At 41.0% G+C, this 26632-nt stretch overlaps 1 protein-coding gene across 22 annotated transcripts in view; it reads left to right on the top strand.

Annotated features, from left to right (window-relative positions):
* NFASC (neurofascin) overlaps positions 1-25997 on the top strand; it is a 176394-nt gene extending 150397 nt beyond the window's left edge. For 10 of the 22 annotated variants that reach the window (XR_014527469.1, XM_083508758.1, XM_083508761.1 and 7 more), the window contains 3 exons: positions 12943-13074; positions 16013-16082; positions 24213-25997. Coding sequence is in view for 18 of the 22 variants with exons in the window: in XM_083508758.1 (XP_083364884.1) it covers positions 12943-13074; positions 16013-16082; positions 24213-24444 (434 nt within the window). In the remaining 4 variants the exon portion in view is untranslated. Of the gene's footprint in view, positions 1-140; positions 369-2722; positions 2912-4691; positions 4833-12942; positions 13075-16012; positions 16088-24212 lie in introns of those variants that run through there. The other 12 variants (XM_083508770.1, XM_083508768.1, XM_083508754.1 and 9 more) reach the window with 5 other exon arrangements.
* The last annotated feature ends 635 nt before the right edge of the window (positions 25998-26632 follow it).

Raw genomic sequence — 26632 nt, 5'->3', positions numbered from 1 at the left:
TTGTTTGTTTGTGTGTGTGTGTGTCTTGATCCACTTTGCCATATCTTGCATGCGCGCCTAGCTTCAGGGAATGACAAAACCAAAGAACTGGAAAATATAAATACTTTTCAAAATGTAGTTTTTACACTTCCTTCTCCCAGTTGTAATCTCTCCAACAACCATCAGCCCTACTACCATTGTGGCCACCACCACCACCACCACAGAAGCTACTACTATCACAACCACCACAGAAGCTACCACCACAACCACGACCACAGAAGCTCCAACCACTACCGAAGCTCCAACCACCACAGAAGCTCCAACCACCACAGAAGCAGCCATCACCACAATTATTGCTAGCACAATAGGTATCCCAGTAGAGGATTCTGGTACTGTGTTTTCATCTTTCCTTTTCTATTAGTCGTCCAATCCATACCTGGATCTTGTCAGGGGGTTTTTTAAGCCTGTAATTCAGGCTTAACATCAAGGTTTGTTGCTTTGAAAACCATCCAACACGTAGAGTTTCTCAGTGCTGTGATAAAAGATTAGCAGCAAATGAAAAGTAATCCTTGGGTTGTGCATTCAAGGTCTCAGTATGTTGCCGTGATAAAGTTACTTTAGATTAATTTGTTCTTCAGAGAGACAGGTCAGCTTTGTTTATGCACATGTATAACACAAGAGTTTTCCTTGCTATCTGTAGGCTAGGATAAGCAGGTACAGCAAATACACTATAACAAAATATAGTGGGCTAAATCGGCTGTCATCCCTACAATGTAGTAAAAGCAGTGGTTGCATTAATTAATGCATCTGTTTCATTATGGGACTTGGCAAATACCATATGATTCTTTTCAGTGTTAAAAAGAAAATCTTTACATAAGAGAACTGCTTCTTAGGGCTGCTGCAGAGAGATCTTGCTAGGTCCCTACCAACAAATGATGTGCACATCCAAACGTTCACTATGCAAATATTTGGTTGCCCTGTATGAAAAATGCAACATGTGTCAAACTTACTGGAACAGATATTTAACCAAGTCCACATCTACTGCATATAAATACCTCAATCTGAAATAGGAACACATCCAGAAAAAGGTATTTGACTGACCACTGGGGCACAATGCCTCATTTTGCTTAGCCACTTTAAAAACAGACATGTAGTATCTCATGGTTTGCAGTAAATTTATACTCCTGAAGAGAAGTTAAAGCAAACTCAAGTAGTTCTGATTAAGCCCAGCTTCAAATTTCTTGCATGCATGGAGTCTCATTGGAGTCAATGGGAATGCTCATGTACATTCCAAGCATAGGCATATGAACTTGGTGCCTGGCTTGCAATTTATTGATGCAAGGATTTCTCAGCTGTGGCTCAAAACTAAATGTTGCATGAATGAGCATGCAGTGGTAATTGATGGATCAAGATATGAAATTATAGACATTTTAAAAACTGAACTGTTATTGTTAGAAATAGCTTTTTGTAAAGACGTAAAAGTATAGCTGAGGAGGAAACTGTCATTTTCTAAGTCATAAAGTGGCTGTATTTATTGTTGATGAATGTGTTCTCATGTCAAAGATATATTGAATTGTTTTCACTTTATCATGTTATAATAACTAACAGAACAATTATCTGCGTGTCTATTCAGAAGTAAGTCCCACTGAGTTCAATGGGACTTACTCCAACTGAATTCAGTGGGACTTACTCCCAGGTAAGTATGTATAGACTTGAAGCTTAATGCAATAGTCAGAGTTTCTAAACTAATGGATTGAAGCCAGTTAAACTGATGTTGTCACAAACTAACTTGACCTAAAACCAGCTAATTCTGTTACCCACTATCCAGAATAGTGACAAGAACATTTTGCTTTCCAGTATTTTCTCAATTTTAAAACAGTGAGAATTGGCAATGAATTTCACCTTGGTTTGGTGCAATGTTGAAGCAGATCATCATTAATAAATATCTGCCTGTCTAGTTATGTAGACCATCAGGAGCTGCTATGTGGGATTTCTATAATCCTGCAAAGTAGGTATTGGCATAAGGGCTGGGAACGTAACCTTCTGCACTGCCCTGTAAGAATTAGGCAGCTGAGTTGACCCTGCCCTGTTGTGGCACTAAAATTCCTAAGGTGATTTGTACTCTTATAGATGTATGGACACATGACGTCTATCTTGGGCCATTATCCTGCTTCCAAGATAATTTGGCAGAAAGATTGATGTCTCTATCCTTGGCCATTTTGAAAATGTTGTACCTCTCAATTTGCTGGTGCAACGACAACCTTCACCAACCTGGTGCCCTCTAGATGTTTTGGACTACAACTCCCATCACCTTTGGTAATAGTTCAAAGCATCTAGGGGGTACCAGGTTGTTCAAGGCTGCACTAGAGAATGGCTATGGCCGAAGAGAGTATTAGCATGGGCATATATCTCCAGGTGTACATTTTAATATGTAATTTATATGCAAACCTTGCTGTTTCAAAGGATATATTTAGATATACCCCCCAAAAAGTTCTTCTCATTACTAAAGTGACGTATGAATTGAAATGGCTTTGCAATGTTTTTTTGTTTGTGTTATGTTATGTGAGGTAATGTTGAAGCATCCACAGTCCGTTGTGTGCTATACCTGGTGGGGGTGGGGAGGAGGAGGATGCCTTCATTTCCTTCTAAGGAAAACAATTCATTTAAATCTGGGCATGCAGTTAGAATGCATCTCTCTGTTCATAATCCAGTTTACTAACCTCTGTTCTAACCTGTTCACCAGCTGGTGGTGCAAAGCAGCCTATCTGGGATGTAAAAGCTTCACCTAACAGTAACTGGGCAAACATCACCTGGAACCACACATTTGATCCTGAAACTGAGTTTGTGGTTGAGTATATCAACAGTAAGCATTGGGAGCTCGAGAATTCTGCAGGGTCCTTAATGTCACCAGAGATTCTGTCATCTCTCAGAGGTTTAATGGACCTTTCATGCAATGTTCATTATAGTGTAACTAATTGTACTGCTTAATTTGTGCATGGAGGATTTTTTTTTTGGGGGGGGGGGGAACCAACGGCATGGCATTTAACTTGTCCTTCAGATTATATTGACACTGTGTTTTATGTTGCTGTTCTCTTAAACACAATAACTGCCGTCTCCTTTCAGTGGAGGATTCAGAATAACACATCCTAAAAAGGACCTGCTTTTTAAAAAATACTGCCCTAAGTGAATCTGTGATGGCTGTAAGTGCCATAGAAAGAAGCAGAAATAGATACAAAAATCTATAGATCCCCTCTATAGCAAATAATGTGGGGGTTAATAGTAATGATCACATTTTGTTTTAGTTGGAGATTTATAATTAGTTATCTACATAATTTTTGCTTTCAAGCCATTCATACTTCACTCTACTTCCTGCTTACATGCTACCTGCAGTTTTTAAGTAGTTATGTGCTGGTCAAAGAATTAAACATTGAATGTCAGCCATATAGCTTTGGGGGCAAGTTATATATGTGCCCTAGACCTGCTTTCCTTGGTTTTAGTTTGCTGGGCCAAGTCCTGTTCTAGGTGTTGGTTCCATAAAATTATCAATACAGTATTGTGTTTAGATTTTTAAATTAAGTAATCAAGAACTGACCCTTTAAGAATTTGCATCTAGCATGATTAAATAGTAAGCAGTCAATGTAACACCCATTGTGTGGATATGATTTGGAGGATTCCTGTGTATTCCACTCAGCTGGCTGCTGCATTGTCACAGAGTGGGAAAGTGAATCTTCTTTTCTTTGGGAAGCTTCTCATGCTTCCAGTTTTGTAGTACTTTGATAAATTAGGTTTGTCAAAACCAGCTGCTTAGATTTTCTTTAAAGGACTCCAGTGATTTCAATTCTCAGGCTTGGTGCTCTCATTAACCTAGCCATTGCTAGCAAAAGTATATTTGTAGATTCATACACGTCTGTAACATTGCCGATTAGGGACTTCCATGCCTAATGATTTGCTAAGGTTAAGTTAACACAGCATCCAAGCACTTCCAAAACTCCTGAAGTATTGGAATACTTGCAGTTTCATAGGGTATCTACATTGGAGTTTGCAAACAGGGTTCTTTTTTATTCACTTTATGTTTGAATGCTTTTAGCAGTGTACCTTTAATATAATTTGATGTTGTGATCTGTGTGCATGCTCTTAATAAGAGTTTAGAAGTGACTTTTTCTACATCTTTTGCAAAATGTGTTGAGGTTAATTCAGAAAAGGCAGTTCTAATGCATCAGAAGCATGCTGCCAGAGAAAGAGTTGCTGTTGTTACTGATTCGGCACATCTGGCACTTGCGAGTTGCAAAAAGCCTATGCCAGTCGCTTTCTGTTCCAAGTGAGAATTTCCCAGAGATGGCTGTACAAAGTCTTCCCTCTTTTTCTGCCCCCCCCCTCTAGTTTTATGCAAAATCGCTGAACCAGTAATGTGATAAGCTTCCATCTGGTTGCTGGCTGTCTTACGATGCCAAAGCAGGTGCTCCGTTAGATTAAACGGAGTCTGGAAAATATAATTCTCCTACATACAAGTGGAGTGAGCTTCTGTAAACGAGCCCTTCAACTTTGAACTGATGGTGCCAGAAACTCTGGGTGTTCACTCTGTGTTAGTCAGTGGTGTCATCGGCAGGGACATGTGTCGAGTCAGTAGCTGGACCTGGCATTAGGGATGTTTGCCTACAGAGTAATCTGCATTTCCTGCTAGCTGCCTTTGATATGAAGTTTCTGTTTCTCAGGTAACAAAACAGTGAAATCTTCCCCTGCTAAAGGCTTTCTGGAGCTGGTTGACCTGACTCCTGGGGAGAAGTACATAGTGCGGGTTTTTCTCAAAGGGAATGATACTATCAGCTCGAACGTAACCTTTCAGACAAGTCCAGGTGAGATGGGGTTCAGCCCCACAATGTGCTGCATTTTGGAGGCACATTCCATTCCAAGCCTTACTGCCTTTGCGTGCTGCTGCTTCAGATGGAGGAATTATGCCATGCATGGAGAAAATGTCATCCATCTCTTCACTGATGATGTGCACTCTGCCCTTATTATACGACTACCAAAGTGAAATGTATCCTCTCTTAATGAGGTTCTTTAGACTGTGTTCTGCTAAAACAAACAAAGGAAAAAAATATTGGCATAACTTTTCTTTTAATGAAACAAGCTTGGTTTTGGAAGATATCTATAAAAAGGGCAGAGACCCATGGTTTTCCATCTAGACTTAATAATAAACACTATTGTTAAGGAATATGCTACAGGCTACGTGTTGCTATCTGCGCATTCATGTTTCCCTTTGTGTGCGTGTGCACTGCTCATTACCATGCTGCCAGCTGTTGCATGAGCACATGCGAATTTCTGATTGGCTTTATGTCTGGGTATTCATGAAAAAGATTTTAGATATTATAATGTGGTCGATTTGTCTGCAAGACATCCACAGAGCTATGTGGCATACTCATAATTTCAAATGAAGTCACAATCTGAGAATTGTAGCAATTTACCTTTACAGAATATTGCCTTATATCCTATTTGTGTGTCTCAAAAGTGCCTTGTATAGGTTGCTTCTATGTTGCCCCTCTGTTTTATGAAGAATTCAAATGAATATCATTAGGTCAATGTATTCCAGTAACTTTTTTCTGTTTCCCAAGGGTTTTTTCAGTTGGGGGAGTGGCAATAAAAACACAATTGGATTGCCAGCCTGTCTAATGTAGACAATTGCTTTTGACATCTTTCAGGGCTACTTCATCTTTACCCGAAGCTTCCTGTTTTCTATTTCACTATTTTTAAAAATGAAAGGAAGCTTACAGATGAGGAAATTAAGGGGCAATTCACTAATCCTTCAGCCACCACTGAATATGAAGCAATAAAATGGCTACAACCCCAAGCAGGAAGCTTTTAATTATCATTGAAAAGAACCTTTGCTGAACAGGACTTGCCTGTGAATAAACATAATGGATATTGACCATGGTAAAAGACATTCCTGGATGGTATAACACAATGTTAAATACTGTGTGGAATCTCCTTTTAGATCTATTTCCAGTACTGCCTGGTAGTGCTATAGGGCTGCAGCATGGAACCAGTCAGACTTTAGTAGATATTAGTTTATGCATTCACATTTCTGACCTCTGCTTTCAGAATTTTAGGTAGCTGTCAAACAATCAGCTTCAGTCATAGTGAAGCTTAATCAAACATAATCATATCCCAGGTTTCCTCCTGTGTCCATAATAAAAGCTCCTTTTGTCAATGCAGGTAATTAGAAAAGTAGTTTCCATGTGAGAAATAGCTGAAATGTATGCTGAGTGGAAAGAATCGGAAGGTCATTCTGTAGAAAGCTTTAAGCAATGTGTCAAAAGCTGTAAGCAAAATGTCCACACAATTTAAGCAAGGTTTCTCTTTTCACTCTAAAATGACAAAGTTTATGGTGGCATATAGACAAATGGTGGAAAGAAATTGCTAACCTAGTCTGAACATGTGTGAAAACAAATGAAAAATGCCATATTTTAAAATCTACCACGGGTAACTAACCAGTGGCCCACAGTTCCTATACATCCCCCAAGCAATTTCTGCCTGCCCGCCCCAGCCCCTCAACAACTTGGTTGTTCTGTTAGAAACAAGTAACTTTTGTAACACTGCTGACCTTCACAGTTGCACTGGTGTGAGTGGAGAGGTTCTCATCCTGCTTCCCAGGTGTTCAGCCAGGTGCTACTGGAAAGCTCACAAGCAGGACATGAAGGCAATAGCCTTCTCCAACTGTTGATCTCCAGAAACTGGTACACTGAGGCATGGGGCCCCTGAAAATGCAGATTCTGTAGAGCCATCATGACGATTAGTAGCTTTTACATAAATGCTTGAGCAACAGTTCCTTTGCTGCATTTGTAAATATTTGCTCAGATGGCATACAGTTTTAGCAGTCCAGCAACTGGAGGAGTACATCCTTCCTGCTAATGGACTGAACCAGAAAGAACCATCTGTTTGATCTTGGGGAACTTTATTTTTTCTGCAATCCAGTATCAGTTTGTACATAGTTACGTATGTGTGTAGAGAGTGAGATCATCTTCTGTGTTGCAGATGAAATGCCTCCCAGCTGAGGATGGATATGTTGAAAATGTAACCGTAACATAGTTCATTAGTGGTGCTATCTCACTGAAATTTGGTGGTGTTTTCCCCAGGAAACTGGATATTGAGAGCGGTGCTTCAGATGAACCTTGATTTACATAGAATGTGTTGTGGTTTACAAATAAGAATCCAAAATGCAACATATATTAGGCTAAATATTTTAGTTTATTTTGGCTTGGCAAACCTCCTAGCTACATCAACCAAAAAAATTACAAGGGAATAACACAGTTCTTGCTCCTTGCCGTAATTGGGTAAATTGGATCAGTGCTGATAGATTTGCTTTTTGTTGTATGTTTGTGTGTGTTCCATATGCATTTTGTGCATTAAAAGAGTACTTTTTCTGTATCTCAAGATACAGTAATGGAAGATTTCCAAGATCTATGCTTTTTTCCTCTGATGCATCCCAGGTGACTGCCAAAGCGACACTATTTTAGTGACCTCCCTTGCTTTCTTTTAGTGCCTCTTGTATTTTCATTCCTTTTCTCTTCCAGGCTGGCTGCTTCTGATGTGATAGATCAGAGCTTACTATCATGTTCCATCATTAATACCTGTGAGACGAAAGCGCTGTCCTTTTTCTTTAGGTTATTTTGAAAGTCACTCTTCAGGAGACAGCAGCTTATTTTTCTAAGTAGAAATTGCACTAGCCAAGTAGCCCCACAGCTGCAGTTTTACTACATTATTTCTTTTGCTCAGTTTTGGTTAATTAGAACAATACTTTGCCGTGCAGTGAGTGATATTTAATGTTACACAAATATACCTGGATGGAAAAATAATATTAACCTCCACTGCCCTGTTAAAAATACAGTAAGTATGCATGTAAAATGTCCTCAGGGTGTGGCGCTGTCTTGACAACCTATTATATGCAAAATGCAATTCATCACTGATGTCGCTCTACAGGTGGGGCCCAGAAGGAGGCCAGCAAGGCCAATCCATAAAAACCGCAGCCAACTGCAAAGTAGGTGTGGATTCCTGTTATCTGCCAAGTACTTTGGGGCCTAAGCCACATTCACCTGGCACCACCTTGAGTACAATGAAGTTACATTCAATATTGGGAATGTACATTTAGGCCTGTCTTCTATTTTTTTGACACTCAAGGAGGAACACAGGGGTTGCTTTAAAGCCTTTGCAAAGCTCCCCATGCTCACCCTAACATCCGGAATTAGGGGTTTAAATGGGGAGTAGAAGGAGAGTTGCAAAGCTGCCTAAGGGATTTTTAAAGGCCCACCTGTCGATCATGTGACATCATATTTATGTCATTTAATTGGCAGATGGTGTCACCCACCTGTCAAATTTGGCCCATGAGACCAGTCCTGATAAGGATCTGGCCCACTGAGCTAAAGAAAGGTTCTCTGCTCTGTCCTATGGCATCCTCTTTTGGTCTCTGTCACACTTCCCCCTAAAAGCCAAAGCAAGGCTGCATCAAGTTTAGAAACTGTTGCCTCATGCCAATGGCTATAAGAGATCAGGTGAAAGCGTTTTGGCTTTGCAAAACGGGATCAGGCTGTTTGCAAATGAAATGTAAGTTTAAGGAGGACAGAACAACTACATTTGCTGTGTGCCGTTGTATCATTTTGACATTGCCTATTTTTTTTGGACAGGGTTCTGTGAATATGTTGGAGGATTTTTTATCATTATTGTATCAAAAGTATACTTGTATATTATACTTTTCCCCCTTTCATTCTGTATATCATGCGATCTGATATTTGCCTTTCCTATCTTCCTTCTATTCTATTGAAAGCTTTTATATGTTAGCATCGTTAATTGAATCACCATTTGTTCCAAAAGCCTCCAGTATAATTCTATTCCCTCTTTGTCAACCCTGTAGTTTCATTTAGCCTAATGCAATTCTGAAGTCCATGCAATTAGTGTCTTGCTCCTTCCATTAGAATAGCTTCAAAGTGGACTTTTTCCCCACAGTAGTGCTTTTAACAGGAAAAGGGAATGCATGGTAAATCAGCTGCCAGTAGTGAACAGGGAGAATGTCAAAGCACAAAGGCCAATGGGGCACCTGGCACTTTTGAGTCAATTAAAATTGCTCATACCTTTTGAAAAAACATCATAATGATGTAGTGGTAGATTCCTCAAATGATATGAACGTAACAGGAAATCAGTATTTGCCCCTGAGAATAGGCCTTTCAAACATTTTGAGTTTGGGTTTCCTGTTAAAACTTGTCCAACAATAGCTTTTGCTTTAGAGGCTCAAAAGCTCACATGAAGGTTAAAAGTACTAGGGAATGTTCTGGAAGTTTTGCACAGGACGGTCAAAGGTTCAGCCTTGGAACATGACAGTTAAGTGAAAAAACCAGAAACTTTAAGCAGGAGTCTACACTTCTAATGATGGGCTAAGAGGTTGGGAGGGAAGTAAAAACATTGTGTGTAAGTCAAGCTGGAAAGTAGTGTAATTAAAAAGCTGCGGTGAGAGACACTTGAAGAAATGGAGGTGAAAAGCAAAAAAGGCCTTAAGATTTTCTAAGGGAGCTGGAACACTGGCGATTGTTAAGATAGCACATCATGACAGACGAAAGATGCTGGAAGATGACTGCAGAGAACCTAGAGGCTGCACTGAGGGAGGCAAATTGAGAAGTACTGACTTTGTTAGGGAGAGTAGTTGGACGTGTTTGTTTTTCTTTCAGAGGATGAAAGGGCCAAGGTGGGGCAGCTTAGAGCTTCCACTTTCCATGGATTCCAAGGACAGCCAGCTGCCACTTCTGGGCGTTTTCCTTGTTCCTTTCCACTTCATGCCGTTGCTCTGGGTCTCAAGGCTAGCTGGCACTTCTGGGCACCTTCCTCACCCCTGTGTTGCTCTTGATACTAAACGGTGGTGGAAACAGCAGTGGGTTTTGAGGCTGGCCAAGGAGGAGGAAGGTTGCTAGCACAGGACTAGCTGGCTTGGGGATCTGGATCCTAGGGGCGAGGTCCCTGAGGCTGGCAAGCAAAGGAGTCAGTGGAGGGGGGGCAGTGCAAGGCTGCAGTCTGTTCTGCCTGTCCTCCTATGGCTTGCCTGGACTTCCCATCCACTGCCTCTCATCATAATTTTTTTTGCAGTGCTCCCTATCTGTGGCCAAACTACAGCATGAAACACTTTACCTAATTATATCTAAGAAAGATGGCTCTGGGGTCTAAATGTTCGTGGGCCATGGTATTGTGTGAGTTTGGGACTCTGACTCAGAACCCCCAAAGATCCTGACACCAAATGCACATTTTTTATAATTCATTCCCATCTTTGAAGACAACCTGATTCTGATTTTAGGGGGGCTGGGGAACCACTTATTTGGGTGGAATTAAAAGAGAGGGTGTCCTCTAATACATTTGCATGCCCTCCTGTGATCAAACTTTTGTTGTAAGTAAGTATTGCGGAAGTGAGCACTTATTGTGAGAAGACCCAGAGAGAGTCTGAGAAAGGTCTGTTGGCTACGAATATAGAGTGTATCTTCATTATGCTGTTGGCAGAACTTCAACTCTGCGTGGCTGTGATAATCTTCCATTAGTGCTATTCAGGATATTTTTAATTTATTGTCAATAACTTGAAAGCTGCTTATACATGTTACTTCCTACTGGTGTTCTGATAAAGCCATTAGGTTATGGTTTAATAGCGCAATTCCAGTTTGATTCACAAGGAGGAAAAATTACCATTGATTTTAAAGTCATGAAGCCAACCATTAAACCCTTTCACAGTTTCTCTGAGTGAATCATTCCTATAATGAAGTGTGCATACAGTCTTGATGAGCTCTGCTTTTTTGCGAAGTTTGAAATGCACAAGTTAGGTACTTTCAAATGTCTATGTTTTAGTGATTCAGGATGAACTTGGCCCAAGAAAATAAAGTGCTATATAAGCTAGGAATTGACTTCAATGAATTGCTGCTCATTTAAGACTTGACTCTGTTTCACTTGTCATATGTCACTAATAGCACTTGCTTAAAATCCAACGGAGTACTGGGTTGTGTGCAATATTATAATAATTAGGTCAGTTAGATGTGTATGTTTTCCTTTTTCGCAAAATAATTTACCGGTAGAAGAAATATACTACCATCATAGTTGGTAAGTCACATAAGCTTCAAGCTTTGGGTGGTATTCAACTAAGTCTTACTCAGAGTAAACTCATTGAAATTAATGAGCATGACTTAGGGCTCATCCCATGATTTCTTCCATTTGTCCCATGCTTTCTAATCAGGGCTCTGAGAGGGTTTTATTTTGTTTTTTTAGTCCTGCCACTTTCCGTGGGAAAACTTTGTGATGTTTTGCAAAAACACATCATGCTATAAACCATTACTTAATGCATTGTACACAAGCTGGGACAAGCCCGGGCAAGCCTCAGTCTCTCATGTTCTCTGTGGTTTTCAGGACATTGAATAATGTGTTAGGAAGCCTTTTGTACTTGTTTGTTCTAGCTATGTACCAGATAAATATGAATCCTTGGTTGTTCCTTGGAGAACGTTGCATCCTCTTTTGAGGTACCACCTACAATATTTCCCATTACCATGAATCAAATCTGTTACCCAGCTTCTTCTGCTCCCCCCACCCATTTTATATAACCCTCCTTTGTTAGGCAATACCATATATTTATTTCTTTGCCCAAGTCTCCTGTACCCACCTGTGTTATCCTTTGCCTTCACTGCTACCCTTGGATCTGAATTGTCACTGTTAGAACTTGGGCTGTGATGTGTTTGGAAAAATAGAAAGGCCCGATATGATGTCTCAAATCTGAAAAATCCCCACACAGAGAGAAAGATAATGACCTGGTTTGTACATGTTAAACCATAGTTAAAATTAAGTGCTTTATGTGAATGAGCAGTGTGCTGGAGCATACTGCTCCAAAGTCCCTATTGCACTCTTCCTTTGGTGTGTCAAGGAGGAAACAAACCAGAGGCTGCCTTTGTCTTCTATGTGAACCAGTGCTTATGGTTTGTTTCCCCCAAAGAAACCATAGCTGCAGTCACATGACAGTTTATTCCATTTTCTCAGTATCTCCCTAACTGATCATTTCCACATTATATTTGAGCTTTCATGTTACATAAAGCCACTTCCACAAATATATCAGAATATAGCACAACTTTAGCACTCATTTCTATGTTGTTTGTTTACAAAAAAAATTCATTTGCAAATAACATGAAAATAAGCACTAAACTTGCACTATATTCTAGTGTATTTCTGGAAGTAGCTTTTATGTGGTGTAAAAGCTCAAATGTGATGTGGAAATAAACAGTTAGGAAAACAGGGGGACAGAATAAACTGCAATGTGAATGCAGCACATGAGCAGAACCAGGCAGGGGGCCTTCTTGGTAGTGGCGCCCTCCCTGTGGAACGCCCTCCCATCAGAGGTCAAGGAAATAAACAACTACCTGACTTTTAGAAAACATCTGAAGGCAGCCCTGTTTAGGGAAGTTTTTAGTTTTATTCTGTTTTTAGTCCTCTGTTGGGAGCCGCCCAGAGTGGCTGGGGAAACCCAACCAGATGGGCGGGATATAAATATTATTATTATTATTATTATTATTATTATTATTATTATTAAGCAAAGAACAAACCTTAGCTTCCATACTTGGTTTGGAGAGAAACAAATCACAACTGCTGGTTCGCATATAATATACAAAACCACCCTTTGATTTGCTTCCTCCCCAGTCACAACAGGCACTTTAGAGCAGCATGTACTAGCATACTGCTCTTTTACATTAACCATAATTCTATTTTAACTGTGGTTTCATGTGGCAACCAAACCAGGCCAATTTGGGAAGACCGGCATTGAGAGACACCAGTCCTCAAATGTGAAGCTTGGGAATGGGTGGGACAGGAAGCATCTAATAGCTTTTGCTTGCTATTTTCATTTTTCAGCACTATGTGGATCAATTGTATTTCTTCTTAACGTTTTTTTCTTTCAACTTCTCCTACTAGCCTATAACAAGAACCAAGGGGACATTGCAACTCAGGGCTGGTTTATTGGACTGATGTGTGCCATCGCTCTCCTGGTCCTGATTTTGCTGATAGTTTGCTTCATTAAGAGAAGCAGAGGAGGGAAATATCCAGGTAAGAGAAATAGCTATCAACTAGTGTAGCATTGTTGTTGGGTTTGAAGTATTCATTCCCAAATCTAGATAGATGGTCTGATCTTAATCATCCAGTGCTTTTTTCTGCCGGAACTCATTGGAACTCAGTTCTGCATCTCTCACGTGGTGCCATTGCCATTATAACAGAACAAGGGAGATGTTCATGGTGAGTTCTAGCACCTCTTTTTCTAGAAAAACAGTACTGATCATAGACTTCCCACTCGAAGGATTTAGTCCTACCATTTTTTAGCAGCTGTGGCACTGAAAAGAATTAAAGGCAACCCAAAAGGACTTCCAGCTATGTAGGAGGTGAAGCATCATCCCATGACTTTTGTTGGGATTTGACCTCACTACAATAAGTGTCTTCTGTATTTGCAAAAGGACTTTCTCCAGAACCTGCTTGGACTGCATACTATGGTTGTGCGATGACCACTGTGTTCTCTCCCAAGATCTGGTAAGGTCTTGTGTGCAAGAAGGGTTTGTGCTAGACCCTTAAGTACACATAAGGATTGTGGCAGGCGGCTTCTAACATCCAGCTGCAGTGCGTGACAAGAATGACAACAGAAACAACAGAAACAATTATCTGTTTCCTTAGTCCAAAAGGAAATAATGCCCTACCTAAAATACATGGCATAGTGTTTGTTTATTATGGCAAGGTCCAAAAGAGACATAACATGGGGCATCCGTGACCAGTTTCCTTAAAAGAAAGAGAAAAACCATATTATTTATGGGCAGATATGCAAGAGGGTTTTTTATTAGGGAGCTGCATTGGACAGGGAGTTCTTAATCTTTTCTTCCTGCACGGTTTTCTATATCACAATTGCACTGACCCCTGACCCCCATCCCACCTGAACTATTAACCATAGGCGGGGGGGGGGGGGGGAGAAGTACCATACAGATTTTGACTATGCTGTCTCTGGAGGTGAGAGGCAATCACATAATAGGATATAAATCCCTTCCCCCCTTTTTTTATTTGCTGGAAGAGGTATTTGAAATGTACTCACATTTTTCAGGTAATAGATATACTTGTGTTTCTTTCACTTGTCCCACTGTCCCTTGCAAAAATTATTTACTTTTTCACGGGTCTCTTTAAGCATAAAGGAAGTGTGGTAATTTAAGAATACATTCACCAGTAGAAAGGGTCTATGTGATATTGGGATGAAGTAAACTGGTTGCTTTTAATTTATTTCAAAGATGTCTTAACCACTGTTCCTCAAAAAGATTCCAAGGTGCTGTACGAAAGTGTGAATAGAATTCATTCACACAACGTATAAATACAATTTAAAACCAACAAATAAGTTTGATAAGACGCAGATGAGAGAACAAAAACTCAAGAAGCTAAAAGCAAGAATAGAATACAGTTCCAAAAGCCATCCACACAATCCAAAATGCCTTGGCATAAATAAGAAGGTTCTCATATGGCACTGAAAAGCTTGCCATGTTGGCTTGTAATCCAAGTTGTCTGGTGTATCTGGCCACTGTATTTAGGGAGCAATCCCACATTCTAGTCAATTAAGGGCAAACCAGAATTTGTGTGTGTGTGCGCGCGTGTGCACATACACACATGCACACTTGTTGCAAAATGACTTGGTCTGTCTAGAGATCCTTGTTTCAAAGTAAGATAGCAGAGTGCTAAATATCTCTATAAAACACAGTTAAGAGTATTCAGTTAGCCCCAAGGGTATGCAGTTAAGATGAGTATGGTCATATTAAGAGTCCAAGAAATATTCTTTGTACGTTACAATAGCTGTGGTTTAGGAAACACTTCCAAGCCATAATCTTTTACTACTATTTTCTTCTGTTTTATTATTTACCGGATATCACACTGCATATAGTAGTCGGCAAATGTCGGCTTTTTCAGGACTGCATCCAAATAATACTAGAGCAGCAGTTCTAAAAATAAGGCACATCAGCTTGTATTTTGTCTTGCTTTAAGCTCATGGGACAATTTCCCAACAATTCTAAACACCATATGCACAGGAAATGCTCCCCTTACTATTCACAATATAGCAACATCAATTTATTTGTTGCGCTCTGTTCAGCATGCAACTAGCGTGACAGTTTTGAGCCAGGCATTTGTGATGCAGGAAATAATAATGATTACTTCAATGGCAGGAGACAAGATTTGAAAGAGAACTTGAATCAGAATCTTGCTCAGCCTGGGATTTATGTGTATTATATTTTGGAGATTAAAAGCATGGAAGTGATCAAAAATGACTTTGCACATAACATTTGCCAACAGCAAAACCACCTCAATGTCAGTTATTTCTTCAGATCCTTCTCATCCATTTTCAGTCTAAATTCCTGACCACCTACAAGACGTCAGAGGCTGGGAGGCTAGCAGCACAATCCTAAACAGGTTTTCTCAGACCTAGGCATGGATGCACACATGAACATCTGAACCAGTTCTGCATCTGAACCTATCCCATTTCAGTGTATATTTTTAAAAAGAAAAACATGAAATATCCATGCACAAACAGCAAGGTATTAAAAAAAATGTTTGAGAGAGGTGAAGGGTCCATGTGAATTCTGGGGGCAGCAGTGTTTTTTCCCATACATTTCTTCATGAGAATGATGGAGCTTCATCAAATCCCATCACTCCCAGAGGGACTTGCATTCTATTGCATTCAAAGCACTAGCTGCTCGGGCCAAGGGTGGCTGGATTAACCATTTTTACAAGTTTAAAGATCAGGAAACACTTTCAAAAGAGCAGAAGCAGGCCCACAGCCCTCATTCTGAAATCATGATTTGCCCAGATCAAAATGTGAGAGTCTGCTTTGGAATCGGAGTTTGGTGGATTCCTCACCCGTCCCCACTCAAGTCAGAAGCATGTCCCGTAAGTGTGTTTAGGACTGCAGCCTTGAATACATGAAAGTAAGATGTCTGCTTCTTCTTTTTATTTGCATATGTATTCACAGTGCGAGAAAATAAAGATGTACCCCTGGACCCTGATGACCAGAAGGTAGATAATGGGTCATTTGATTACAGGTATGTTTCCTGCTTGGCATGTGTGACACGCATTTGTTTTCTTCCCTCTACCCCACCTATTACAAAGAGCAACTTTGTCGGTTCAATAGTCATCAAGATATCACATTCCCATAAATGTGCATTTTCTACCACCCTTTGTTCTCCCATTATGTCTCAAAGATTTCTGCAAAAGAAAAAGGTGTTGATCTCCACATGCAGATAACTTGCATGGTATACTATTCCTATATCTGTACCATTTCAGGCTGCAGATAAAAGATGTTTTTTTACTCACATCAAAATTTCTCGGGAAACTTAGCACATGAGGAATAGAGATCCTAGCTTATGTTTGTGCTAGTATTGTATGTGCAGATAGTGGGGACATGGGCATTCAGATGTGCAGTGCTTCATGTGTAGTCTGAAATGGTACAGTCCCAGGAAATTTGCACTACATGATGGATCAAGAAAGATAATAGAATGCTCATTAGCATCACCACAGCAGATAGAAAGCTAGATGCTATGGGAGAGATGGAAGCAATGTGTTTGGTCTCTCTCACACACCAGATTATTCAGAGAGGCATCTTCAGGGTTTTTCATCAACTTACCCTCCTCACGCTTGTGCATTCACTGCCCAGAAACAGGTTAACCCAACCTTGCTCAGATTGTATCTAGAGAAAAATAAACACATTTTCTCCAAAAGCCTGTTATGGGCTCCATATTCCATCCTTTTCTATAGGATCTCAGACAATCTCATGTTGTTGATCGTCTCTATATAACCTAGCAAACCCACCTCTCTTGACTGTTGTAGTGGGGGCCATGTGCCACTACAATCACCCCTCTATGAAACTCAAAGGCAACCTTTTAAGGACATCAGCCACTTTTTATCTCAGCTTCCCAAAGCAAGGTGTTTTCTTTGGCTGTTCACAGATGGGTCCTGCGTTCAAGTTTTACATTTGTTTCCCCCTTGCTTCCAAGGCACTGAAACAGGTAACACTGCTAGCATTTTGTTAATCTATGTGACTTAGAGCAAACGTGCTCTTTGTACATCTCTGCTTGCTTAGTGCTTTTAAGCAAACAGGATGATTCACTCAGATTCAGCCAGCCCAACACCTTTTGCTGCCTGAGGCGGAACAGCAAATGGTGTACCACCATCAAGTCAAGGTGTATAGTTCGTGAGGCCAGCCAAGTTATTTTGGCACCTAAAAACCCCACAAGCAATTCTCCCTGCTTCCTGGCAGTAAAGATACAATAATAACAAACTAAATAATGAACACTTTGTTGCCCTTTCATGACACCCCAAATTTACTGCCTGAGGTGGCTGGTTCACCCTCCCTAATGGTAAGACCCTCTGCTCAGATATAGTTAATTTTGAACTGAGCTCCCACGAAATCCTCCAGAGTTTCCAGAATTATTTGAAAGAAATACAAAAGTGCTTGATTTGAAATGATGAAGAGCAAGAACTGGTGTCATGAATAACAAGCTGCTTGAACGGTTCCTTGCAGAACTTTGAAAGAAGTACCATGCATACATCTTGCAGCATAAAACCATATAAGCAAATCTAAAATGAAGGGATTATTTGAAGGCTGATCATTTGCAAACATAACTAGACATTTAGAGGATACACTCCAATTTGTCACCCCATGAAACTTTAAGCACTGTCTTGTTCATGTAAATAGTGGGTTGGTTTCCAACCCATGCCCTCTATTCTAAAGTTCTCTTAGTGAGTTTATTATTCCAAACCATATTGATGATTATGAACTCTCCAAGCTAATGAACCTAGAAGAAAAACTATGATTAACACTAGTTAATTGACTGTCCTATCAGGCATTACTTACTTTATTGAATAAATGAATGTGTGTTGATGAAGCATATCAGGAGAATTTGAGCATCACCAATTCTTGTCCAAGAAAACCATTGTGAGAATAAAAGTTTAGTCTGGAATTCTGCATAAATCTGAAAGAAAATTTCTTAACGCACAAATTGAAAATAAAGAGACAATTACTATTATAATATGGCGACAGGAGAAAACAGCACAGTACGAATGAATGAAGTAACCCATCAAAAACTTAGATTTTATAACTGAATGCTCATTTTGCAGAAGCAGTCACTGTGTTACATGCCATAGCTTTGATATTAAGCTCCTCATGCACACACATTGGCAGAATTTGCACATCACAGTAATCCATTAAACCATCAAATGCACAGAAGGCTTCCGTTTCACTCGTCCCTTGTAGCCAGCAGGCGTAACAAACCTTAATACCCAGGTATTAAGGTTATGTCTGAAGTAGGGATTGTGGTTTGTTTCCAAACAGGGTGTTGAGCCAAGATTTGTCTTACCAACCATGTTTTGTTTCAGCATAGCAAACTACAGTTCCCAGTCAGGCATAATGCTGAGACAGAGATCGTCGCTTGTTGCTCCCGCTGTCAAGAGCAGCGGTGGGAAACCTCATTTTACCTGCAAGGTTGTTTTGACCAAGCCATACCTCGCTGCCCTTCACCAGAAGTCATAAATGGCACCAGGTGTGGAGCAGGTAAAGACATTGCTGGGCCAAAAACAGCTTTGTCGACACTTCCAGTCAGCAAGACCTGAAAAACCCTGTGCATAGTGCCTAGTGAGGCTCATAATAAGCCCCAACATTTGTGACGCTGTGTGTGACACTTTGAAGCCCTTACAATCAGCTGGTCGTTAGTGCTTACAGAGAGTCATGTATGGTACTTTGAAGTTCCATCAGCTGACGGTAGAGGCTTCTATGCAGCACGCACTGCATGACCTCATCTACCTGTTAAACCTTGCCCATGGGGAGTGGGGAAGATAAAGAGCCGGCCTGCAGTCTGGATCCAATATCCCATCCCTCGTCTAGAGGAGAGGAGTGATATTTGCATTCACAGTGAACCATTAACTGTGATTACTCATGATGTGCAAGCTGGGCACTTTTGAAGGCACAATGCTTTAACAACTGTCGTCCCCATCCCCCCTAGATAAAAATCACAGGTTTCTTCTTCTTCTTTTTACAATTAACCAGAGTGTTAATGCAGGGTGTTAGAAAAGTGACACATCCCATAAGGAGTCAGAAGCAAAGTGGTTAGCTGCTTAAAATTCACAAGGAATCGAGCAGTCCGGGGGAAAAGTTACTATTAGCGCTTGAAAGGTGGACAGGATATGTGCTGACATGCTTTCTTTATTGGTTCTCTTCCTACCTTCATAGAAGCATGTCTAATATGCTTTCATCATGCCCTTCACATCCTTAGTGCCCTGTGCACACTGCATTCCAATCACTGCAGACTGTAATTAAAGAGGTACTGTCACTTCTTTCTACTTTGCTGCCAGAATAATGGTCTCCTTGTAAGCTAAGAAGTTTGGAAGCCCATGTCCTTAAATAGCATTCTGTTCCAGTAACCATGCCTTACTAGGCCAACTGATTTGGTTGAGAGAGAGAGAGAAGCAAATCAGAACTAGAATTTTAAAACTTCAGACCTGCTGGTCCCATCCAAGCTGCTCCTTCCTGCTCCCCATATATTTTCAGGTAACGTTACTGGGCTTTCTACTAACGTTACATTTGCAGTTGCAGTGGTGATTTCAACGCATCCCCAGCTAAAGGTCCCTGTGTAAAATATAGCAATAGCGAGTACAAGGAATTGGCAAATGCCTGTTAAAAACTAGGAGCACTTGCATACAGCCCAGACTGCTGGCAAGTGGGTTCATGTGAACCCAGATAGCAATTTCATGATACTTGGAAGTGGGTCTATATTAGGCCAGTTTTCTGACATCGGCAGTGTCTACTACATGACAGTCAGAATTCCTATCTTGATAGAGCCTTAATCAATTCCGTATTCTTCCAGGGCCCCAGAGGTCATTGAACACAGCCACCAAGAAAGGAGCAGATGCATTTCATAATGCGTTTCTTTCCTGTTTCACTCACTCCCCACCCCCACCACTACGCATAGGCAAATCTCTTGTGTGTCCTTTGTAATATATGGAATAAGAGTGCCTTCCCCTCCAGTCCACTCATTTGGAAACCACAATATATACCTGCCTCCCAAAAGACACTTGCCATCTGCTCATCCGGTACAATCGCCGCACAGTGGAAATGTAACTTAGAAGCACCCCCTCCCTTCATATGCAGAGCTGCCTGATTCCCACCAAGGTCAAGCGAATACCATGCTCCTTTCTTTCCTGAAGGCAGCCTTTTCTGAGAGGGGCTTGTAACACATTACGTCATTGGAACAGCATGACAGACCACAGGCTAGTGGCTGCTCAGCTGCCTTTCAGGACCACATTTAATGAAGCCATGTGGGGTTGTATCTTCTGCCCTACTAGTGCTCCCTCCCTCCCTGCCTCAGATTTGAGGGCACATCTCATTTATTTGCAAATTACTTGCTTTTGGAATCCATTAGATACATATTTTGGTGTGGATGCACAACAGGTTTATTTATTTATTTTTAATTTATTTCGTATGCAAAACAATAAAGTGGCTAGCTCCTTTGGGGGGTGGGGGGGATAGGTGGATTTTTCTTCCCAGCACTTCCCCCTGAAATGCATACTTCATCATGTTGCTCTCTGATCAGGCTCTTTCTGCTTCTCTCTCTGTTTTATTCCCATTCTTTCTTCTCCTTTTCACCTTGTCTTTCTACATGGACCATGAAGGTCTCTTGAAAGGTAGGACTGTGGACTGCCCCAAAGTCTGGCACACAGCTTTTTCTTTCAGCAGTTCCATCACTGAAACACACCTTATTCTCTACCACCTTTCCCTGCCTCTCCACCACCAACCTTCATCTAACACCATTAAAGTTTCACTTACTATTCCTTCCCTTGAAATTTCGGGCACCGTGTGTCCAATGAGTTGCATTCTGCCTGCGTATTTGGAGCTGACGCACAACCAATTGAGTTAGGGTGGCCTCAGCTTCATTCCTTTTTCTGTGACTAATTCAGCTGTGGCAATGACAGCCATTGGTTAGTTCAGCACTCAAAGGGAGATTAGTCACAAGAAAAGGGGTCTTCTGGGCTGCAGATTTGAGTAGCCCCCATATACTCAGGTAAGCTACTTGTATTATGTGCCTCTGAGGTTTGAAAAGCAAGATAATGCCTGATTTCACATGCTAGGCAGTAAAACAACGGAAACATGGTGAAGAAAAAGTCAGCAGCTACCAGAGGCCTTGCATTAGTTCAGAGTGAAGATTCCCTAGAAATCTTATACACAGAAAATATTCATTCTGACATATGCAACTCTTGACCACGATGCTCCTGAACCAGGCTGAGTCAGGCTTCCCTTAATACTTTAAATAAGCTGCAATATTTCCATTTAACAAAATAAGTAAACTGTTGTTTGTGTGTTAAAAGTTGTATATACCTAACACACTAACAAGACAACCAAGTTAACAGTCTTCTTTGGCCTACAATCCAGAGAGCTAGGTTAAATAAGGTGCAAGAGAATTTTTTGACATTTTGCCTTTCAGCAGCAGCCCTCTGCGAAGCCACTTGGCTTGTTGTGTGAGGGAGTGCTCTTTAAAGAGAGGGGAGCGAGGAAGGAACTCAAAAGCCCCACTGGGCCCACAGAATTATCTGTATAGTTCTCTGGACTGTAGCCTTTAGAAGGTCAAAACCAGCCGGGGATATCTTAGAAACTTCATTGGCCTGGTATATTGGGAATGGGGTGGGCGTGGGGGAGGGCAACTCAAAGGGGACATTATGGTGCAGGATATATTTTATCTGCATACTCTTTTGGTTTGAAAAATGAAGATTTTAGATGAAGAGCCCTGGGTCTCTCATTCTTGTTTTTTGCCTCCTTATATTGCCTTATACTGATGGGAGTTGTAGTCCCAAAACATCTGGAGGGCCAAGTTTGCCTATGCCTGCCCTAGAGAGCTATCACAGGCTACCTTCTGTTAGACAGTTTTGCAAGATCAGGAGGAATGATGACACCACTTGTTCTGTTATTTATGCTTGTTGTAGCCACTGTCTGGCAGAATGGTGGGCTACATGTTTTGTCTAACCAGATAATTCTTATGGCAAAACCAGATGATTCTTATGGCAAAACAAAACTGCAACACAAAACCTTAAATGATCTTTCTTTGTGTTAGGATAAAAAGTTGAGCCTCATAGATATGACAATGAATTGGGTATTTATTTTTTTATTATACACCCTTCTTTTGAGTCAGGATTGGCTCCCAAAACAATTTACAGTTGAAATGCACATGATGGTACAGTTACAATAGGTATATATGGGGATATACATAGCTGTCTCTTCTATGGCATTTGATGACATGATCCAGAGTCCAGACTCTTCCCTTCAAGGGGAAGGGGCAGAGGGAGGTACAGATGGACTCAGGTTGGCAGATGATGAAGATGTCAGATCCCTAAAACAGTCCCCCATTGATCTGCAGAGTCTCCTGTTCCTGGCAGTTAAATCTTTTGTTCTTGGCAGAGCCCAATACATGAATTCCTGCACATGTGGGTATACAAACATCTCTTTTAGAATGTCCCAACGGCTCCAGCACAATATTTTGTTTAACACTGACTAGCCACACACCTCCCTGGCAAGCATGCAAGTAGGCCATAATGGAGATAAATGTCCCCTGATTCTTTTTCTGCATTGGGTAGAGAGGTTCTGCCTCTAAACATAGAAGGTTCATTATGGCTAGCAACCAGTGATAGGACCGTTTTCTCTATGATGTTATCTGGGCCTTTTTTTTTAAAGCTCCAGTATTGTTAAGCCAGCCTCATGAATTCTGCAGAAGTTTGTTCTTGAGTCCCCAACATCTTGGGGCTAACAACAAGACTGCAAAAGCAGAAACTAGTACTATTTGTGGGACTTTCTGTAACGTAATAAAATATGCATATTTGCAGGCCAGAAATTCCCCTTACGAAAAGGGCATGGAACTCCCCTGCTAAGTGTAGAAGTGCCATTTTTAAAAGTGTCTCTGCATCATTTTCAAAAGCTGCATAGTTAAGAGTAAATTAAAAATAGCCAAAATGGCACTTAAATATATTACGCCCAATTTGTATTGAATTAGAGCCACTCAGCTGCCTTCTAAATGGCTGGTCCTCAACACAACTCTTGCCAACCTAGAGTCTCTTTGAAGAGATTTGTGGTACCTTAAACATTAACATATTTATTACAGCATAAGTTTCATGGAATACAGCCCACTTCATCAGATGCACAAAGTCTTAATCTAAGATACGCATGGAGTGGGGCGGGGATATAAACAGTGAGATCAGAAGGAAATGAAATGCAGAAAAAAACCCAGACGTAAATATTATTTACTTAACAGCAGCCTCACAGAAACCAGTTGAGTTGCCATGCTGTCATTGGTAAGCCAATTAATATGTAGTGTAATTCTTAAAAGTCCATTGTGCTTGGGACCCTAGAACATTCTATAACTAACCATAAAAACCACTGAATCACAATAAATCAGGAGTTCAGTGCTATAATTTGTGGATTAAATGGGTACAATGGATTTTTCATCACACATGTGTTATTTAGCTTATCGGTGACAGGATGGGTGTGTTACCAACTCAATCATACTTTGTGAATGGTGGATAATTTTGTGATAATTACTGTTAAATACATAATTATCACCACCTGTACTTTTCTGCATTTCATTTCCTTCTCTTACTGTTCACAGTCTCCTCCCCCCACCATGTGTGTGTTATATACAACGCATGCCTGCAATCAGGATAACACTTCATGTAACTTATTTAAGTGGACTACAGTCCTTGAAAGGTTATGCCATAACAAATTTGTTAAGCTTTTAGTGTACCAGAAAACTTTGTTTACTACAAGAAACTAGATTTTGATGGGACTGTGGCTTAATACAACTGGAAAGCTCAGAGTTCCTACATGGTTTATTCACTTTGTAGTTGTGGTCAGGCTTCCACCATCACAGTCCTTTGAAGAAGAGACTCCCTCCTGATTTATTTAGGTTATTGGGAAAATACTGTCCTTTGCACCTGAATAGCTTTGCACTGGCAAATATTTCATCGGTAATTTGCAAAAAGCTGCTTGGAGCCGTGTTTCCCAGCTCTTCCTGCACTGTGCTTGCCTTCTGAAGTACAACCGCCTGGACGAAACCAGTTTCATATGTTTACTGTGATCCTGTCCCTTTAAAGCCATTCCTTCCCACTACTGATGGCACTTCTTTTCCTTTTGATGCTAGTGATGAAGACAACAAGCCGCTGCAGGGCAGTCAGACCTCTTTAGATGGCACGATAAAGCAACAAGAAAGTGACGACAGCTTGGTGGACTATGGCGAAGGAGGCGAAGGGCAGTTCAATGAGGACGGCTCCTTTATTGGCCAGTACACAGTCAAGAAGGACAAAGACGAGACAGAAGGCAATGAGAGTTCAGAAGCCACATCACCAGTTAATGCTATCTATTCCTTGGCATAACGCAATACACTGAAACAACAGCAGCAGCAGCAGCAAGAAGACTTATAGCCCGTGTGGGTCGGCAAAGTCACCATCAACAGAAAGCAACTAGGGTAGGACCACAGAGAGCAAACAAAAACCCGGCCAGGTGGTCACCAGGGCCATCATCTCTTTCGCAAACAAAGCAAATGGCATAGATGCACCGGCTGCCGAAGCAATCTTACTGCAGCTGAAATCTGAGCTGACCCACAAGAGACCAGTAGAAGAGCAGGATGCACAGATTCTACACCCCAGGCTTCAGAACTCGAGCTGAAATAAACACCCCTCTATACCCCCTATGTCTAATTTGTGAGATAATGCAACTCCTTTCATTAATAATGTACACAGCTGATTTTTCTTTTATTTTTCTTTTGGTTGTTGTGTTTTTTAAAAGGCTTCAAAGTTATTCTCAGAAAAAGAAATGCCCAAACATGGGGGAAATCTGGAGTGAGAGGGGTGGAGATGAGAGTATAATCCCCCGGTAAAAGCAGCATGAAACCACATTGCGGAATCGGCTACTGGTAAAAACGAGGCTGTTTTATAAACAGGAACCTTGATGGCAATTTATTTCTGTCGGAGATCATTGCAGCCAGGCTCTGGCTTAATAATCCTCACCAAGCAAGGTGTAGGATATTCCTTCCTATAAGAAGAAACGGTACTATATTGGGCTTCAGTGTGGAAGCTATACGCATGGGGAAGGGGGGGGGTACTTGTTGCATTGACCCAAACTGTCTGTGATCTCAGTTAGTGCTATACAAGTATTGGTTCTGATGCAGGTACCGCCGAGGCAAGGTTTTCATCCCTCTGCCCATGCTATTTAGCATCTTTCTCCAAAGAAAGAGTTTAATGGAAACAGTTGCATCTTTCTGCTAATCCAGGGTAGGAAAACATAATTGGGTTATTGTTTTCCTGGATAAATTATTGGGGGTGGGGGTTGTTGTCCATTCTTGCTGAAAGTAGTCATTCCTCCCTATGTTCACACGTGGTGTTAATAGCCACTCCGTGAACATGCACGTAGCAGGAAAGGGAGGAAGGGTGACCAGGGAAGAGCAACCGGTCTATGCTTTCCTACCACTAACCAAAAAAGAATGGTGCCTACTAAGAATAAACTAGCCTGGCATTAAACCCGCCAGCCTCTTCTGTGAAAAGTTCAGGGATTTCCATTCCCTATATGTTTGATGCAAAAGTACAAAGGCACTCAGAATCCACCCTGATTCATCTTTCCATTGTTCCTATCATTTGCATATCAGTCAGGGTTACAATTTTTTTGGGCTTTCAAGGTAAAAGCCACTCTGACACATGCAGGGGCCTCAATTAGCCTAAAAGAGGCTTTTTCCAGTACTTAAATAAGCAGCAGCATGGAGCTCACCCTATCTTGTTAGTTACACATCAAAGGCACTCAAGCTAACTTGCTAACACGCAGCAAACCTGTTTTCCTCAGATACAGATTCTGTTGTGACACTGTTCTTCCATATATGCCTTAAACAGCTTCATGCTTTCCCTGAAGCTTAATAAACTATGAATATTTACCCGTAGATTAAGCCCCTGGTGTGATGGTCTGTAATCTGTCGATGCAGTACAAATAAGGAAGCTTCAGCTTGGTCAGTTGAGAAGGCATGGGTCATCGTAGAAGGTAGAAGTCCCCCCCCCCCCGGTAATATACAGTATTTATGGAATGCAGTATGTATTCTCTTCACTCCCTGCACTTTCAAAGTCAAAAGTATTTAAAGAGAGAGATCTGTCTCCGACAGTTTCGCAGCTGTAAAATAACATTTAGGGAAAACTTCAATAGATGTTTCAGCATCATTGTGAAATGGAAATAGTTGTGACATGGCTGAACTTTCAAACTGGCTTGCCTGAAAAGTAGCTTTGCTAACAAGGGTGTTTCTAATGAATGGGCATAGACATGGGCATAGCTGCAGAGGGGCAGCTAGCCGACCCCTCTCCAAAAAGTAAATAAATAAAAATACTTAACTGACCAATTGTGCCACAGATAACTCGGTTCTTCCCCCCACCAAACAAAAATCATGGCTACGCCTATGGGCATAAAATGCAGAAATGGGGTTTCATGTATTCAGTAAGAGGCTGGGAGACATCGAGACTTAAGAAGAAAACAGCTAAATGAAATCTCAAATGCAAGAAAACTGTCACCAACCCAGGGAAGCTTGTG

This window comes from Podarcis liolepis, assembly GCF_965112155.1.
Source record: "Podarcis liolepis genome assembly, chromosome: 6".
NCBI lineage: Eukaryota > Metazoa > Chordata > Lepidosauria > Squamata > Lacertidae > Podarcis > Podarcis liolepis.
Note: the sequence above shows the minus strand (reverse complement) of the source record. Positions and strands in the feature narration are given on the sequence as shown.